This window comes from Notamacropus eugenii, chromosome 1 (genome assembly GCF_028372415.1).
Source record: "Notamacropus eugenii isolate mMacEug1 chromosome 1, mMacEug1.pri_v2, whole genome shotgun sequence".
Classification (NCBI taxonomy): Eukaryota; Metazoa; Chordata; class Mammalia; order Diprotodontia; family Macropodidae; genus Notamacropus; species Notamacropus eugenii.
In genome coordinates this window covers 101,143,300-101,162,190 of record NC_092872.1, presented here as the reverse complement: position 1 = coordinate 101,162,190, position 18,891 = coordinate 101,143,300, and the positions used below count along the sequence as shown (strand labels likewise).

The following is an 18,891-nucleotide window of genomic DNA, read 5'->3' as shown; positions in this document are numbered from 1 at the left end:
TGTGCCCCAAAAGGCCCGCTCTGCTTCATACTCTGGGACCAGTGTGGGTTATTCCAGTTGCCCAGAGCTTGCTTTTTCCTTTAGTGTTCTTGTCATTTACACCCCGTTGTCATCCTATAGGTTGTTCTCCCGGTTCTTCTTTTAAGTGGTCATAATTCATGGAAATCTGTCTTGTCATGTTTCTCTGAATTCCTCATATTTTCTTAAACTTTTAAGAAATGAAAAAAATCTTTTTTTTTTTAAGTCTCCTCTAATGATAGGAAGCTGCAATGGAGAACTGTCAGGAGTTTTTTACCTCTTCCCCTTCTACTTCCCCACTCATTGTCATGGCGAGATGATTTAAAGCAACAGTGCATTAAGCCCAGTATTGCCTCTGCTGCTTTCTTTTGAAAGTTCAAGGCTGCATTTTTTTTAATGCTGTATACAAGTTCTGGTCTAACAAGGGTAAAGTACGGTTGGATGCCCACCTCCTTATTCCTGGAGTCTTTACATCTCTTAAAGGAGACCAAGATTATATTAGCAGCTTTTTAAAAATTAATCATATCACATTGTTTACTCATATTGAGCTTGAAGTACACGAATCCCTCCCCCTGCCGCTCCCCCATCTTTTTCAGATCAACTTCTGGCCATGATCCTCCCATCTTGCATTTGTGAAGTCAATTTTTCCAACCTCAGTGTAAATCTTGACGGTTTCCTTATTGATTTTCTTCCTATTAGGTCAAACTTATAAACGCCGCCAACCATCAAGATATTTTGGGGATTCACTGTTTAGCTAGCTCTCCCTCTCAGTTCTGGGTCAATTCCAAATTTAATAAACATGCCCTCCCCACCTTTATTCAAATTATTGATAAGCAGTTCTCAGCAGCATAGACCAAGGAAAATAATAAGAGGAAATAATCAACTCAGCTCCTGAGGGGTTTGCTTGTCTGCCAGACTGAAGATAATTCAAAGACTATTTCTTCATGTGACTGTCCTGAAAAGTGAAAAGAATACCATTCTTTAAAAAAGAATAAGCATAACTGTGAAACATTTTTTCCATCATCTGCTTTTTATATTCGTGGCTTAACAACCAGGAATTAATTAACCTGCATAGCATCCTGAAGAAGGAAGAACAGCCAATTTTCTGTCAAAGACAAAAGCTAAACCCAGGTCATCCTGACTCCCAGGCTGACTTTTTATTCACCAGGTCACACTGCCTGTCATGATCTCCTTGGAATTTTTACTGTCATCCAATGACCTATTTAATGACGTTAATGAAAGCAAAAACTGTATAGATGATAGCCATGGGTTTCTACTTATCCTTTAGCTTTAGGAGGTAAAGTACATTAAAGAAAACACATGCTTCTACCTTGGGATTACCCAGGTGGCACTTTAGGCACATGTCTAGAATGTGCCAAGGTTATCTGGAAAGCAAGCACAAGCCAAATTAGCTTCCATTCATGGAATCTCTCCTTTAGATCACTGGATTGAAACTGGGCTTAATTACTGCTATACTCTATGTCCATCACCCCACTCCCCAGCCTTGTAGCTCTAGCCTTCTGGTCATGACCAAATGCAATACATGTTGACAATAGATGTTTTCCATAGTATTCGTAATAACCAGTAAGTCTAAAATCAATATCATTCTCATGAGTTAAAGGCCCAGAATCAACACTAGGGATTTTTATTCTTTGTTGGAGTCATGGCTCCCTTTGGCAGAATAATATTTTCAAATGCACAAAATGAAATTTTAGGATTTTAGGATTGCAAAAGAAATTATATTGAAATGCAACTGTCAAAATATTTTAAAGAACATTAGTGGGAATGAAGCAGACCATTTTCTTTTGTATTTTGTTTTGTTTTATGATTTCTCCCATTCATTTTAATTCTTCTATGCAACATGACTAAGGTGAAAATGTATTTAATAGGAATGCATGTGTAGAACCTATATAAAATTGTATGCCATCTCAGGGAGGAAGTGGGGAGGGAAGGGAAAAAAGTCTCAGATATATGGGAGTGATTATAGAACACTGAAAACAAATAAAATAATTTAATATAAAAAAGTTTACTTTTAATAACCTTTTAATATTTGAGACTCTTGCTCTCATATTATTTAACAAAATATGTTTTTTCTAAGATAATAATAATAGCATTTAATATAGTACCTTAACATTTGCCTCATTTTTCTCAGCTGTAAATTGGGGATGTGATAGCACCTACCTGTTGTAAGGATCAAATGTGATATTTGTAAGGCACTTTGTAGACCTTAATGTGCTTTATAAATACTATCATCGTCATTTTCAGCATCCGCATCATCATTATTATTTCATTGGTATGGAGAACTTCCATCACCTTCCTCTACCATTAGTGTACATTAGCAATTGCTGGGCCATTTCTAATCCTAGAGAATTGCTTGGGGGCGTTATCAAATTAGGGTACTCGTGTAACACTCCCACTTTAAAGCCTCCCCCATCCCCCTTCTCACCTACCGAACCCCTGACAATATTTTCTTCCTCGAATTTTTCTGGAACACTTTAACTCCTTTGCTCCTATCATGTCCTATCTGTATAATTTTACATACTACCTTTATACTCCTTCTGTATGTGTCCTCTCTCCCTTCGTTAACTATATATTTTTTCATTACAAATAAAAGAAAGGCATCCCAAGTTTTACTGCCTGGGGTCATAATTCACCACTGAACTTACCTTCCCTTCAGAAGTAGACTCTCATGATGTCAACTGAGGCATCACTTAGTTTAGCAAACTAAACAGTACCTAAGTAGGCCACAGAGGGGCAGTAGCTCAACATAGTTTCATTAGTCACTCTGGATACCTAAATTCATGGACTTATAAAATTGTAATGCTGTCAGAGACTTTAAAGATGATGTAGTCCAACTTTCTCATTCTAGAACAAACTTTAAAAATAAATTCTGAGGTTTTTTGTGTTTGTTTTTGGTTGGTTGGTTTTTTCTTGGTTTTTTCCTTTTTTTTTTAGTTCAATGGCTCATTTTCTTAAAAGATGGTATATATATATATATATATGACTTAACTCTTGTTTATGTATCATAGGCTGCCGATCGTGTCTGCAATCGGATGTCTTACTACAGCCAAGGGAACAATGACACGCCAAGTTCCACTACAGTCCCAAGACCAGCCAGCAAGAAGGTAATCAGTCCTATGATGACAGTGACAGGAAGAAGAGAGCAAAGCCAAACTGTAGGGAGTGCTACAACTCTCTGCATCTGTCTCTGTCTTCTCTCTCCTCTTTTTCTCTCTCTATATATATTTATCTCCTTTTCTTTCTCCCTCTCTTTTTTCTCTCCCCTGTCTCTTTCTCTCTCCTCATCTCTCCTCTTCTCTCTATCTCTGTCTCTGTCTGTCTCTCTTACACACACACACACACACACACACACACACACACACACACACACACTTCTTTACTCCTTTCTCCTATCTGCAAATCACCAATATGATGACAGAATGGTAGAGAGAAAAGACTACTGCATTTGGAGTCAGAGTGTGTACCTGAATCCTAGGATCTGTGTGACTTCAAAAAACTCACCTCACCTCTCGAGGCTTCAATTTCCTTGTCTGTAAAATGGGGGAGACTGGACAGGTTCACTTCTCAGGTTCCTTCCAGAAATCTCACTATGATCCTATAACCAGGCTTCTCTTTCCAGGTAGTCAACTCAGACCCTCTCACTAAAAAACACAGTACACAATAATTGTGTATTTGGTATAGCAAAAAGGGTGGGGCAGATCGAGCCAGTGTAATTTTGGACCTCAATTTCCTTTTCTATAAAATGTAAAATGGATTGTACATTATCTAAGTTTCTTTCCAGTTCAAAATCTCAACTTCTAGTCTGATAGGGAAGATCACTTTCTTTTCAGCCTCCAATTATGTTTACCAGCCTCTCTCATTCTAGCTAATAGCATAGACATGGTCATGGCCTACTGTAATCTGAAGGATGTCAAAAAGCCTACCTGTCCAAAAGTTCTTCCCCTGTCAAAATATCAGGAATTCCTGCCACTAGAATCAGTTTGAGGCTAAGACATTTTTTCCACAAGGCCCCTGACAAAATGCAGCTAGGTTACGTAGGAAGGAACACACATGAGGCTATTTGCTATTTAGCAAGACTCTTATCAGATTACCAATTAAATCTAAGAAGCATTTATTAAGCATCTGCTGTGTGCAAGACTCTAGGCTAGGCAATGGGAATAAAATGACAAAACAAGAAGGAGGCGCTACCCTCAGGGAGCTTACATGCTAGTGGAGAGATAGAAAGGAAATAGACGTCTATCAAGCGTTAGGCATTGTCCTAAGCACTGTCTATTTTTTTCATTTGATCCTCTCAGCCTAGGAGGTAAGTGCTATTAATATCCCCATTTTGTAATTAAGAAAACTGAGGTTAACAGAGGTTAAATGACATACCCAGAGTCACTTCCAGCTAGTAAGAATCTGTGGCCATATTTTAACTCAAGCCTTCCTGACTCTAGAGCTCTCTCCCATTGGGCCATCCAGCTGCCTGTCTGCATATAACATGTCAACAGATAGGTATATATCCACTCTCATTTGAGGAGGGAAAGAACCCTAACCCCTAAATGAGTTAGGAAAGGCTTGCCATGGCGACAGGACCTAAGCTATGAAAGAAGAAATCTAGGGGTTCTAGAAGGCAGAAGGGAGGAGGTAGCGTATTCCAATCAACATTTATTAAGCAGAAAGGGTTAGCCTGGGTAAAAATATGGAAAAGAAAGCTGAAATGTCATATATGAAGAACAACATAAAAGCCATCACAGAGAGTGAGTGAGTGTGTTTGTCCTTCATTGCCAAAGAAGACCATGCCATCAGAGAAATGATGACATGACTAGCACTTGACTTTGTTTTGAGTGAGGGAGGGCTGTGCAGGTCAGCAGCCTCACTTCTTCTCCAGAGCCATCTGAATCCAGCGAGCAGATATTCATCAGGATGACTGGAGATGACCCAGGATGAGGCAACTGGGGTTAAGTGACTTGCCCAATGTCACACAGTTAGTGAGTGTCAAGGGTCTGAGGTGAGATTTGAACTCAGGTTCTAAGTGAAGCAATGAATCACAGGGCTGGAAGATGAGAATGATAATTTTCTTAAAGTATGAGGTCAGTTTGACTTTCGGAAGAATGTGGAGGACAGTCATGTGCCATGACCCTAGAAAAGTAGGCTGCAGCCAGACTAGGAAGGGCCCTAAATGCCAAGTTGGGAATCTTATATTTTGTCCCAGAGGCACCAGCAAGATTTCTGAGCTGGGGGATGGATGATTTGGTCAAAACCGTTCTTTAGAAAGGCCTTTTAGGCAACAACATCAGGGATGCGTAGGAAAAGATAGAGACGAGCAGTTGGGAGTTCAATTTGGAGACTCCTACAATAGTCCTGTCAAGAGGTAATAATGGCTTGAATTTAAATGTTGACCATGTACATAGAGAAAAAGGGATAGACATGAGGAATTTTTTATCTAGAGAGAGAAATGACAAGATTTAGCAACTGGTAGTGGAATGCAACTAGAATAAGTCAGTTTTGTTGGGATGAGAAAGAAGTTCGGAACATGAGACACTGGCCAAGGGCAGGACAGAGAATGTGAAACAAAATGTAGATGACATATCATCAACTCCCCTCAAGAAGTAATGCAGCATAATGGGTAAAACCCTGACCTGAGAGCCCAGAGGCCTAAGTACTAGTCACCCCCAGTCAGCTGGGTAACCTTTGTCAAATCCCTTAACCTTTCTGACCTCAGTTTCCTCATCTGTAAAATGAAAGGGTTGGATTTTTTTTGGTTGGGTTTTTTTAAGTTCACAGACCTCAGGTTAAAATAAACCTAATTAGCTGGTTTCTGAGATCTCTTCTTGCTCCAGCATGCTATGACTCTGTGACCCAGATTTGTCACAGCCCCTATGAAATAGTAAAGTTGCATTTGGGGTTTTTGTTGCCTCACAGTTGTCTGCATCCTGACTTCTTTCAGACAAGGTCTGATTTCTTTTAAGTTCAGAGCCATGCATACTTCTATCACTGCAGTTTACTAGGATGGAATGATTTGGAAGGGAAAAAGCCAAACGAGCTGAAATTTAAATCACTCAGACCTAGACTTTGTACTTAGTGATCCATCGTTACACGTGAAGCCTCCTGGGATGAGCTTTCCCTTCGTGTGCCCTTTTCTTCTACTAATAACTTAGCCAATAGCTCTGTGCTCCTCTGCTATTGTAGATAACCCCTGAAGTAACGACACGGAATCATGTGTGCCTGTACACAAAATAAAGGGCTTTAAGAAACTGCTTATCCTTCTCTAATCTCTTCTCCCCATCACAATCTAGCAGCTGACCTGACCTATTTTTCAGCAATTATATTTAAAGCTGAAGGCCTTGTCTCCTTGTATGACTGACACTGTTTTAGGCTTTGGTGATAATGGAGTGCCTTCTTTCTCCTAAACAACTCTTTGCCAGAGTAAGGTGGAAAGATCCCAAGTTATATTTAAATCTTATTATTTTTAAAGTACAGTTAACTCCTTTTTTATCTAAGATAAGGAGGGTGAGGGGCTGGAGGGTAAGTGAGATAGCTCAGTCAAATTAAATCCACAGACAATCCTTAAGTCTCATTTTGGCCTATAGTCTTGAAAATCTCCCCAGACCCATAACTAGCATGAGGTGAGTTGGTCTTTGCTCCAGGGAAATTACATGGTTTTGGGTGCACTTGTTTCATCACAACCACCACCTTTGAACTCCACTAGCCCAAGCTGTCATATCGTGCAGCTGCCACCCTCAGTATTCATGGCCCCCACATTCCACCCAAGCTGCTGCAGGGACAGAGACTAGAGTGTCCCCTCTCCTAATTCAGCTAAGCAGTCCTACCTACCTATTGTCTCAGTTGCTTTTGCATTGGGGGGAAAAAAATTCGAGTTATAACTGCATTTCCTCACAAGACTTTGTTTTGGAAAAGCCACCAATAAGTAGCCAAATTGAATGATACACATTTGAGGTCTTGCCCCTTCCCTTTTCCCCTGCTACAGTTGATAATAATCAATAAACACTTAATCAATAAACATTTATTAAATGCCTATTGTTTGCCAGGCACTGTGCAAAACCCTGATGATACAAATACAACAAAGATAGTTTCTGCCTTCAAGGAGCCTATACTCTAATGGGGGAAGTCAATACACAAAAAAGAAAGCTGAACAGAGGTGGAGAAAACTGAAAATGATTGCTGGCAGAGAAATCAAGGGAACCTAAAATGAGTGTGGCTGGGTGGGAAATGAGATATCTGAGCTATTGAGTAAAGAGGTGGCCCAAAACAAGGAGAAATAATATGACAGGAAATCTTGGAAGGCTTCAAACCAAAGTTTCCAAGTCTTAGAAGTCTTCCAGGATCCTGATAGTGACTCCAAGGTTATGGATTCAAGGTGATACCCTCATGTCTTTCATCCAGAAGTACAATTTACATGTAGAACAGATCACATTATCCACATGGGTCCTTTCCTTTGGGTCATTTTAGAATCACAGGATTATAGAATTTTAGAAAGGACCTTAGAGATCATCTAGTCCAGGAGTCCTCAACCTTTGAGTGTGTATCATGGCAGTCTGGTGAAGCCCTTCAGAATAATGTTTTTTAAATGCATAAATTATATTGAAATAGTTATCAGGTTTTTTTAAAATAAGTTCATGCACTTATTGGGTTAAGACTCCCTGATCTAGTCTAACCTTCTCATTTTACAGAGGAGTAGACTGAGGTCCATAGAGATGAAATTATTTGTTCAAAGTTATATAGCCAAGTAATGGTAGAAATGGGACAAAAACTCAGGTATCCTGACACATAGAATCAAAGACTGAGATATAGAAGAGACCTTTGTGTAGTCTTCATTTTATGGATGAAGAAACTGAGGCGCTGGTGGATGTGCCTGAAGGCAGACACTCGGGTAATATGTAAGTAACTTTCAAGATTTGAACCCAAATTCTCTGACTTCTAATCCAGGGCTCTTTCTAGTGCCCCTCCTCCCCCAGCACTCTGTGGAAGGAGAGAGCATTCACTGAATGGCTTCGGATCCCAAACTAAGCTCCCCAGAGACTATTGAGGTTGGCCAAAGAGGCATGTGGGGCATGGTTACATTTCTCATCTCCCCTTCCTGCTTTTGGGTTCAGCACTTCCATGAAGAACTGGCGCTGCAGATGGTGGTCAGCACTGGCATGATGAGAGAATCGGTCTTCAAATATGCCTGGTTCTTCTTTGAACTCCTGGTAAGATGAGTATTTATTTATCTTTATTATTATTATCATTATTAGAGTGTGAAACAATTCAAGGGAAATCTTATGTGTTTTGAGTAGAAATTATCCTATTGTTTGTTCATGTAGTGTTTATCCATTTTTTTCCCTTAAGAATAATAATAGCTATTCTGTGTGATGGCCAAGAACTGGGAATTGAGGGGACATCCATCAACTGGGGAATGACTGAACAAGTTGTGGTATATGAATGTAATGGAATACTATTGTGCTATTGAATACTATTGAACAGGCAGACTTCAGAAAAACCTGGAAAGACTTATATGAACTGATGCTGAGTGAAGTGAGCAGAACCAGGAGAATGTTATACACAGTAACAGCCACAGTGTGCGAGGACTGTTTTTGATAGACTTAACCCTTCTCAGTAATGCAAGGACCTAAAATATTTCCAAAGGACTCATGATGCAAAATGCCATCAGCATCCAGACAAAGAACTAAGGAGTCAGAACGCAGAATGAAGCAGACTGTTTTCTCTTTTGTTATGTTATGTTTGGTTTGGTTTTTCTCATGGCTTCTCCTATTAGTTTTAATTCTTCTATGCATCATAACTAATATGAAAATGTATTTAATAAGAATGTATGTATAGAGACCGTGTAAGATTGCATGCTGTCTTGGGGAGGGAGGAGGAAAGGAGAGAGAGGGAAAAGATTTAAAACTTATGGAAATAATTGTTGAAAATTAAAAACAAATAGATTAATAAATTTGAAAAAAAAAACAGAAGGAACATCGAAAAAACCACAAAAACAAAACAAAAAATGAAAAAAGAAGAATAGTTAATATTTATATAGCATTTTAAGGTTTCCAAAGCACTTGACATACATGATTTCATTTGAGCTTCACAGCAGTCCTGTGTGGTAAGTGTTATGGTTTTTCCCCATCTAACAGATGAGGATACTGAACCTCTCTCAGAGGTTAAGTGACTTGTCCAGGGTCACAAGAGCTAGTAAGTATCTGAGGCAGGATTCAGGCTCAAGTCCTCCTGACTTCAGGTCCGCCGTATGCATCAAGAAGACTCTATGAAGAAAGAACTAGTCCAGAATTGGAATGTATTGCTAAAACATGTCATTCCTTTATTTTTTAATGTTTATTTGACATTTATTTATTCAACTTGAATGCCTTGCAGTTATATCCAACTCTTTGACCCCATTTGGGTTTTTCTTGGCAAAGATACTGGAATAGTTTGCCATTTCCTTCTCCAGCTCATTTTACAAATGAGGAAACTGAGACAAACAGGGTTAGGTGACTTGCCCAAGGTCACAGAGCTATTGAGTATCTGAGACCAGATTTGAACTTAGGTCTTCCTGACTTCTGGCCCATCATTCTATTCACAGAGCCCCCTAGCTGCCCTGCTTGAATGCCTACTGTGTGCATAATGGTATACTAAGGAATTAAGGGGGCTATGAAAGACATGGCCTCTTGCCATCCAAGAGCTTAAGTGGGGAAGGAAAAAACAAAGATGCAACGTGAAACAGTTAAATGATTCAGATAATGTGCTTGTAGTAAGTAGTTCATAGAATCCCAGAACATATTGATGGCAAAAAGAAGTGCTTCCTGCTCAAACAGGGATGGGTAGGTTGCAGAACAACTAAACTGCATCTCCTTATATACAGGACACTGGGCAGTTGATGGTCTCATTTCTGTGACACCCCATTGTACCCCCACACCCTCTATGTTTCTCCTCTGACCCTTGACCCTACCAATGTGGGTTTAGAAGCAAATCTTCCCACCACCTGAGTGGCCTTGAGCAAGTCTTCTTACTTCTCTGAGTCTCAGTTTCCTTATGAGTAAAATGAGTGGGTTGAATCAGATGGCTTCTAAGGCCATCCTCCCAGCTCTAAATCTATGATCCTAGAGTAAGGGTTCTTAACTTTTTTGGTGTCATGGGCCCACTGGCCATCTAGCGATGACCGTGCTCCCCTTCTCAGGAGCATGGTTTAAAATAATCCTCCTAGGAAATGCTAAATTTCAGTAAGATATAGTTGTGAAAATAAATGTAATTTTTTTCCCACCCAAGTTCATGGGCCCCCTGAATCTCTACACTGGCTGATACCAAATTAAGAAACCATGGACCTAGAGTACGTCATAGAGTCTCTAGGGGGACTCAAGAACCTCCATGTGGAGAAAGTGTTAAACTTGGAGTAGGAAGTGGGAGTGGAAAGGAAAGGAAAAAACATTTATCTGGTGCCTATGATGAGCAGCTACGTGGCACAGTGGTTGAATGCCCAGCCTGGAGTCAGAAAGACCTGAGTTCACATCCAGTCTCAGATATTTAACTAGATGTGTGACCCTGGGCAAGCCACTTTAACCCTGTTTGCCTCAGTTTCCTCATCTGTAAAATGAGCTGCTGAACCACTCCAGTATCTTTGCTGAGAAAACCCCAAATGGGGTTGTGGAGAATTGGACATGACTGAAACAATTCAATAACAAATTCACTTTACAAATATAATATTTGTATTTGATCATTTGTTTTGAATATCACTTGATCCTAGCACCTTTTTGAGGTAGGTGCTAATATAATCCCCATTTTATATGAGGAAACTGAAGAGGACAAAGGTTAAGTGACTTGCTGAGAAAGAAAAAAAATAAGAAGATTCAGCTTGGAATTCCACCTCAGACAGTTAGCTCTGTGATCCTCAGCAAATCACTTGGCCTCTCTGGGCCTCAGTTTTCTCATCTACAAAATGGGGATAATAGTAACCTCCCTCACAAGACTGTTGTGAAGGTCAAATGAAGGCATCGATACAGGTGGAAGGTCAAGTAAGAAAGTGCATGTGAAGAGCTCTACAGAGGCCAGCTATTAAGTCCAATGGAACCAATGGGAGGAGAGCTTGGTCCAGGGTTCAAGAATCAAATGTTGGATACCAAGTATTTGTTGAAGCCCAGCTATGGTGTAGCCAAGCCCTATTGACCTTTATTTTCATCTGGAAACTCTGATGGCTTTCTGCTATCCTCCTCATCTCCCATAGCAATAGTTCATACTCCTAATGCAGTAAATATGTCTCTTTTATAATGTTATTGGCTTCCATGGAAGTACTCGAGAGTAGGAATTGTTGTGTTCTTTGTATTTCTGTCAGCTTCTGCTCTTCATCCCCACCCCAGCCTGCCATAGCACTTGGCACAGAGTAGGAAGCTAATAAATTTGATCAATTGATTGACTGGGTCATCTTACACTGATGTAAGTCATCTTACATTTGCAAAAAATCCATATAGATATAAGTAACGGAATTGTCCCTCCATCCACCACCCTCCCCCAGATTATGTTCTCTGGCGTCTGGTTTTGCCCCTTTAAAGTCTGCCCTGAGCTCATCCACCTAAATAATGACTTTCTCTCCTTGTATGAGTTACTCCAGTTTTGTTGAGATTCACACAATCTCCCTTTAAATCTTTCAGTCTGTCTTTCAAATTGCCATCTCAGTTCTGTGTGGAAGGAAGTACCTAACCAGATAGTGATTGACAGATAGTTCTGTTGGAAAAGCACTAAAAGTCCCAAACCCAACTTGGTGCTTTTTCCCCACTTGGGATTACCCTGGGTAGTTGCTGTTAGGAGCAGATGATGGGTAACCACTTTATATCCTGAGCAGATTGCAATGGTGGTTTGTGCTAATGTAGGCCATCAGAGTATAAATTCGCTGAAAGTAGCTATTGTTTCATTCTTTGTACTAGCACCTCCAGCACCTAGTTTAGTGTCTGGCACATCATAAGTGTTTTTGAATTTATGGATTCATTGATTAATGACTGGAGCGGGTGGGGTAGGTTATTGCTGCTAGGATGGATCTCTGGAACTGGAAAAAGTGTTCATCCGTGTCAGTATTTTTATCTATACTATGCTAGTGAGATAGAAACTCTCCATAGCACCCAAATCTTCAAGGGGAATTTGAGTCCAAAGCAAAGTAATCTTATCCTGTAGTTTCCAAATTGAACTCCTAGGACTTTGTAGGATTAAGGGAAGAAAGCAAAAGCTAAATATAAATTTTTGTTGTTATTGAGTCATATTAGTCATGTCTGACTCTCTGTGACCCCATTTGGGGTTTTCTTGGCAAAGATACTGGACTGGCTTGCCATTTCCTTCTCCAGCTCATTTTATATTTAGAGAAGGAGGAAGGGAGGGAGAAAGGGAAGAAGGAAGGAAGGAGGGAGGGAGGGAGAAAGGGAAAAAAGAAGGAAGGAGGGAGGGAGGGAGGATGAAACCCTGCAAAGAGAAGTTTAGCTTGGGCAGGGCCCATGTAAACTCACCAGGCCATTCACTTCTCTCCTTTGAAAGAAATGAAACAGAACGGTCCCCAACCCTAGCCAACAACTTGGATTGACTTAATGCTCTGCTTTAGCCTTTGTGCTCAAGTGTTAATGAACAATTACCTTGGCATTAGAGACCAACACAATCCTTAGGCAATTCTCACACTTACTAATGAGTAAAATCCCTTTGGTTCTAATCTAGACACAGCTGAACCAAACCTCAGAGGCTCAGAAGTAAATGATTTGCCTGGGATAGAGCTGATCTTGAAACAGGTCACTGGATTCCACCCCAGCTCCCAGGTGGCCAAAACTGGGAAATAATGCCCTTTCCACTCCCCCAAAACACTGTCCAAGAATTTGTGGATAGTCCCCCTGGTTGTCTGCGTTGGGAAGAGTGAGGGTGTCTAGCAACTGAGGTTCAAAAGTTTGGAGTGAGGCCAGGAATCAGAAGTGCAGCATTGTGAGAATTGTTTGGCTGTGCAGTGGCCAGACACAGCTGGCAGAAGCCAAGCACAACAATGTCCTTTAAAAAGCTCTGTGTTTGATAGGGCAGCCAGGCTCCTGTAAGGGAACATTGTGTTAAAATTGAGCTGGCCCAGGAAAAGGAGACATTGTCTTCTTAGGTCCCTTCTAGGTCATTTTTGCAGGAAAAAGTGATGATCTCTGCAGAAAGCGGGACTCTCTGGTCATGATTCTGACTGAGTTCATTATTCCCAACCCCAGTTCAATAATCCCACAGAACGGTTATATGAGACTATGCAGGATGAATATATTGTGTTGTCTTTTTGGTCTTTTTAAAAGGAAGCATTTGGATTGAAAGACCTTAGAATTCTTCATTTGGAGCCACAGATTTTTGTAATGTGTCCACCCTCTTGGAACTCTTTCCATGTTGCTCTCTGCAATAGTGTCAAATATAAAAAACCGAGTACACTTCTCTCCCCCTTTTCTCCCTCTCCTTTCCCTTCCCTTCTTTATTTCTCTCTCCTCTCCTTTCTCCTTTCCCTTCTCTCCCTTTTCTCTGTCCTCTTCCCCTACCTGCCACCTCCTTTTCTGTCTCTGTCCCTATATATCTGTCTCCTTTCCTCCCTTTTCTCCTCCCTCCTACTTCCTCCACACTCCTGCCTCCCTTCTTTTGTTTGTCTTGGGTTTATGCATAAGAGGTCTCCCACGTAGTATCTTATAATAAACTTTCCCACACACCTTTCATTGCCCCTTCCTCCTCCTCCAGCCTTGACTTAGAGGGCCACCACCCAGCATATGTGGGTGGCTCACTTTCCAGGGTCATTTCTTAACAGGTCGACTCTGCCTGCCAACCAACCTGTAGTCATTCAGGGTGATGATTTCATAGCATAGGTGTCTGGGCATGAAGAACTACCTAAAACCACCAACTCCTTTCCCATCAGCCTTATTGGGCTAAACTTACCCCAGTCCTCATCAAAATGTCTTGAAATCACATTGTCACCTAGAGAAAAACCATACATAGCTATGGATGCTAAGAAGGCAGAGTGATTTTCATAAAGAATTACTTAATTTATGGCACTTCCCACACAGACTAAATGGTACAGGATATCCCTAATATATAAGCTGGCTATGATTTAAAAGTTAATTTGTAAGTTGGATGTTTAGAACCTGACATGAATCTTCCCATAGAAATAATGTTATAGATGGTGATTACATTCCCAAGGCAATCCACAAAAGTTTATTGCTGAAATAGGATATACTTACAATGAAAAAGTATAGGAGTAGAAACAGTAATGTTACAAATGTATAGCACTAAGTCTTTAGGAAAATGTGTTTTGCATTAAAATGTGAAACTCAGGATACTGGAAGTACATATTGCTCCTGTCACAGCCCCAGTGAATAAGAAGGGATTACCAACTTCCCTTCCTTCCTGCCATCTTGTCTGTGCCAAGAAATAAAAGCTCATGGACATTTCCTTTATGTAAAATTTTAAAGCTTGTGGATGAGCAAAATCAATGAAGTTATCATTAAAAGGGAAGCAGTTAACTGGGGGAAAAATCTCAGCAGCAAAATTCTCTGAGTAAGGTCAGATATATAAGACATAAAGAACTGATACAAATAGATAAGAACAAGAGCCATTCCCCAATGGATAAGTGGCCAATAGAGAAGACCATGAAGTTCTCAAATGCCAGCTATCAACAAACGTAAAAAAATGCTCCAGATCACTAATAATAACAGAAAAGCAAATTAAAATGATTCTGAGGTTATACTTCACACATACCAGATTAGTAAAGATAACAAAAGAGGAAATGGCAATTGTTGAAGATGCTATGGGAGCACAGTCAGTCAGTAAGCATTTATGAAGTTCCTGCTGTGTGCCAAGCATCATGCTAACCAATGGGAATACAAAGAAAGTCATCAAAGTTTATAGAGCTCACATTCTAAGGGACAGACACTAATGAACTTTCAGTGGAGCTGAAAAGTAGTCCAACCATTTTGCAAAGCATTTTGGAACTATAGCCCTTCAATCACTAAACTATACATCCTTGATGTCCTAGTGACACCACTTATTAGGTATAAGTAATGAGTACCACCAGTACCCCCAAGGAAATAAAAGGCAGAAGGAAATGACCCTTCCATACAAAACTATTTATAGGAGCTCTTTCTGTTTTAGCAGAGAATCAGAAACAAAGTGGTTTGTCCATCAGTTGGGGAATAGCTATACAAAATGTGGCATGTGTTTGTCATGGAATATTATTGCACCTTAAGAAAAGATGAATACGATAGAATCCCAGAAATGTGGGAAAATTTGGATGAACTGATATGGAGTAAAATAAATAGTAATAGGAGAACAATTTATACACCATACTTACCACAATATCACAAAAGATAAGCCCATTGAAAGACTGTAGGGTTTTGATCAAAGCAGTGACTATTCATGACTTTATAAGACTGATGATGAAACATGGCAAAGAGGTGATGGACTTGGGGTGCAAAATGAGACACACATTGTCAGAGATGGCCAGCGTGGTGATTTGTTTTGCCCTGCTATATTTATTTGTTACAAAGGAGGGCTTCTATTTGGCCAGGAGGTCAGGGTTGGGGGTTGGGTTCCAATGGGGAGGGGGAAGAGAAGTTGTACAATAATTGGATAGTTAGGGAATTTCTAGATGCAAAATTTCCCTCTGTAAATGCAATATGGCACCTTCTCTGAAACCTATAGTCATAAAGAGTTGTCAAGAAAAGTTACATGAGATCTCCAATTAAAACAGAAGAAAAGAAGTTCAGACAGGAAAATAAGTAGGTTGTTTTTGTTACTACCTTGTAAAATTTAATAAACACTTTTAAAAAATTAACTGTCTTTTATATATGGAAATGTTTACATTTGTTGATGATGGCCAAATTTATCATAAAAAAGAAATGTTTTCCTACCATTATGATGGAAAGAATATATGTTCACCATATCCAGGGTAGCACAATGAGCCCCAGCAAACTAACTAGAAGAAGCGACTCCCCTGCCCTGGTGTTCTAGCAGAAAGAAGAGAATCCTCTCAGCATGAAATATGTTCAGATGTAAGGAATCTTTGTTTATTCAGTCATGTTCTAGCTGTGGACTTCCCCGTATATGTGAAGTCCTAGAGAACAAAGTGGGGAAAGGAAAGAGAATTGACTGTTAGAGGCAGCTCATCTTTTCACGTTTTATATACTGTGGAAGCAGGCTGCCAATTTCTCTGCCAACTCTTTTTTCTTCTTCTTCTTCTAAAGGTGAAGAGCATGGCCCAGTATGTGCATAACATGGATAAACGGGATAATTTTCGGAGAACTCGTTTTTCAGATCGCTTCAAAGATGACATCACAACTATTGTTAATGTGGTCACCTCTGAGATTGCGGCCCTCCTTCTGAAGCCTCAAAAGGTGAAACTCAGGCCAAAGTGTAGATTACACATTGGTCCCTACTAAGAACTGGTCCAGGGCCAAGTGCTTTAGACAGCTGCTTCCCCTTGGTTATCTCTCTGGGCAAGAAGTTATATCTCCATTTTGCAAGGGAGAAAACTGACGTACAGAGAAAGTGAATGATTTACTCCGCATCACACAGCAAGTTATTAGTGTCATTAACAAAAATAGTAATCCATGGTATTTATAAAACACTTTAAGGTTTCAAAAGTGCTTTATATACATCCCTACCTTTGAGCCTCATAACTCAGCTAGCTGTGCTTTCATCTCCATTTTACATATTAGGAAACTGAGTCTCCCAGAGATTAAGAGACTTGCCTAGGGTCATACAACTAGTTAGCATCTGAGGTTCTTCCCAGTTCAAATCAAGTTCTTCTGTCTCCAATGAATCATTTACCCAAGGTCACACAGCAAATTGATACTAATAATAGATGACATTTGTATGATACTTTAAGGTTTGCAAAATGCTTTAATTATCTCACTTGAGCCTCACAATTAGCCTATTATGTAGGAGCTTTTATTATCCATATTTTACAGGCTTAAAAGTGATGAATCCCTTAGAGGTTAAGTGATTTGATTAGGCTCTTATATAGTTACAAGCATCTGATGTTGGATCCAGACCCAGTTCTTCCTGATTCCAAGTCCAGCATGCTCATAGCTAAGTTGGCTATCCCTTTGAAGAAGGAGCTAGCCCAGACTTAAAATGCATTAAATTAGGAAAACATAACATTCCTTTACTTATTCAAGAATATGAGTGCCTACTCTGAGCATACCATTATAACAAGTCACATATAGGAGGACGTAAGAGAAGACCTGGTCCCTGCCATCCAAGATCCCCGAGAACTAGAGATGGAAATCATAGGCTTTGAGTTTCCTGTCCATTTCCTCGGCCATTCGGCAAAAGACAAATGAGGCAACCATACAAGGTTTAGATCTGGAAGGAACATTTGGGACAATCTAATCCAACTCCCTCGTTTTACAGACCCAAAGAGGTCGTAACTGACCTGAAGTCAGCCAGGAAGTGGGTAATAAGTAGTGAAGTTCTGATCATCTCCAGGTCTTCCTGTAGATACATTTATAGCCTGGTTACGAAGTCCTTCAGCTGACTGGCTAGTTGGCCCTGTTGGAATGGCAAACTGGCACATCATGGTGAAGGAAAATATCTTGAAGTGATCCTTTTGCCAAGATCCTAGGGAACGGATTTATCTTCATAATTATAAAGGTTGCTGTTCATTGTTTGTTCTCAAAGAGGATCATTGACACCAGGAAGGTGATGTCCTGACTTGCAAGTGAATTGGATTTAAGCGAGGCAGAGCTGTGCAAAGTCATCAGCCTCACCCTCTCCTCCACAGACACTGGGGTCCAGTGGCAAGACATAAGTCTTGACATAAGTCAAGGTGACTGGCAATGGCCCCTGACTATAAAGGACACAAATATAAAAAACAGGAATAGCTGACAAGTCAAGAACAGGAGAGGCAGGAGACCATAAAATTTCCTCCAACCTGACTTCACATAAACATTGGTAATTTGTATTACCCTGAATTTCTCTTTGGCTTAGAGTGTCACCAAATAGAAAAAAAACAATCCTGAATTGTAAGGAATAATGTAGGTCCTAGAGAAATTAGAAGGAAATACAACACTCTCCACTAAGTCGAAAGGCAGGAACTACAAATGTGAAATGAAGCATGTAGTGCACGCTGTCAAACATGATGGTTAAGTTAGCTGGCCCTGCCATTTTGTTGTTGTCACATGGAAGGATTCACTTGAGAGGGGTGGGAGGTGGCAGGTTAATGAGAAATAACTTTGATGTAAAAGCCAAAGTCAACAATAATTCTCTTATATATGTATATATATATATTATATATATATATATATATATATATATATATAGAGAGAGAGAGAGAGAGAGAGAGAGAGAGAGAGAGAGAGAGAGAGAGAGAGAGAGAGAGATTCATAAAATTTTTGAGAAGTTGCATAGCATAATAGGTTCAGGCCTTGCCTCTGACATGTACTGACTGTGTGACCTTTGGAAAGTCTCTTAACTTCTTAATATCCCACATGATTCCTTAAAACTATGAGTTGTAGAACAGTTGCTAATCTACTTTGGTTAAGGGAATTTCCTTACCCAGACTTCCTTACATCAAAGGTACTGCAGGACACAGAAACATCACCCTCATCTTCATCATCATCTAAAATAATATTTACAGTGGGCACTGTTATTTCTTACCTTTCTTTATATCCCTAGCACTCACAGTGCCTGCAGAGGGAAGTGGCACAGTAGATAGAGTATTGGTCTGGAGTCAGAAAAATGAGTTCAAATCTGGCCTAAGACACTCACTAGCTGTGTGACCCTGGGCAAGTCACTTCACCCTGTTTACCTCAGTTTTCTCCTCTGTAGAATGGGCTAGTGAAGGAAATGGCAAACCACTCCAGTATCTTTGCCAAGAAAACCCCAAATGGAATCACAAAG

General features: G+C 40.1%; 1 protein-coding gene across 3 annotated transcripts in view; it reads left to right on the top strand.

Moving 5' to 3' along the window:
* The window catches only part of DOCK8 (dedicator of cytokinesis 8), a 315,501-nt gene that overhangs the window by 218,626 nt on the left and 77,984 nt on the right, over positions 1 to 18,891 (top strand). For all 3 annotated transcript variants that reach the window (XM_072610925.1, XM_072610934.1, XM_072610944.1), the window contains 3 exons: positions 3,048 to 3,143; positions 8,136 to 8,231; positions 16,233 to 16,382. In XM_072610925.1, the coding sequence (XP_072467026.1) occupies positions 3,048 to 3,143; positions 8,136 to 8,231; positions 16,233 to 16,382 (342 nt within the window). The remainder of the gene's footprint in view (positions 1 to 3,047; positions 3,144 to 8,135; positions 8,232 to 16,232; positions 16,383 to 18,891) is intronic.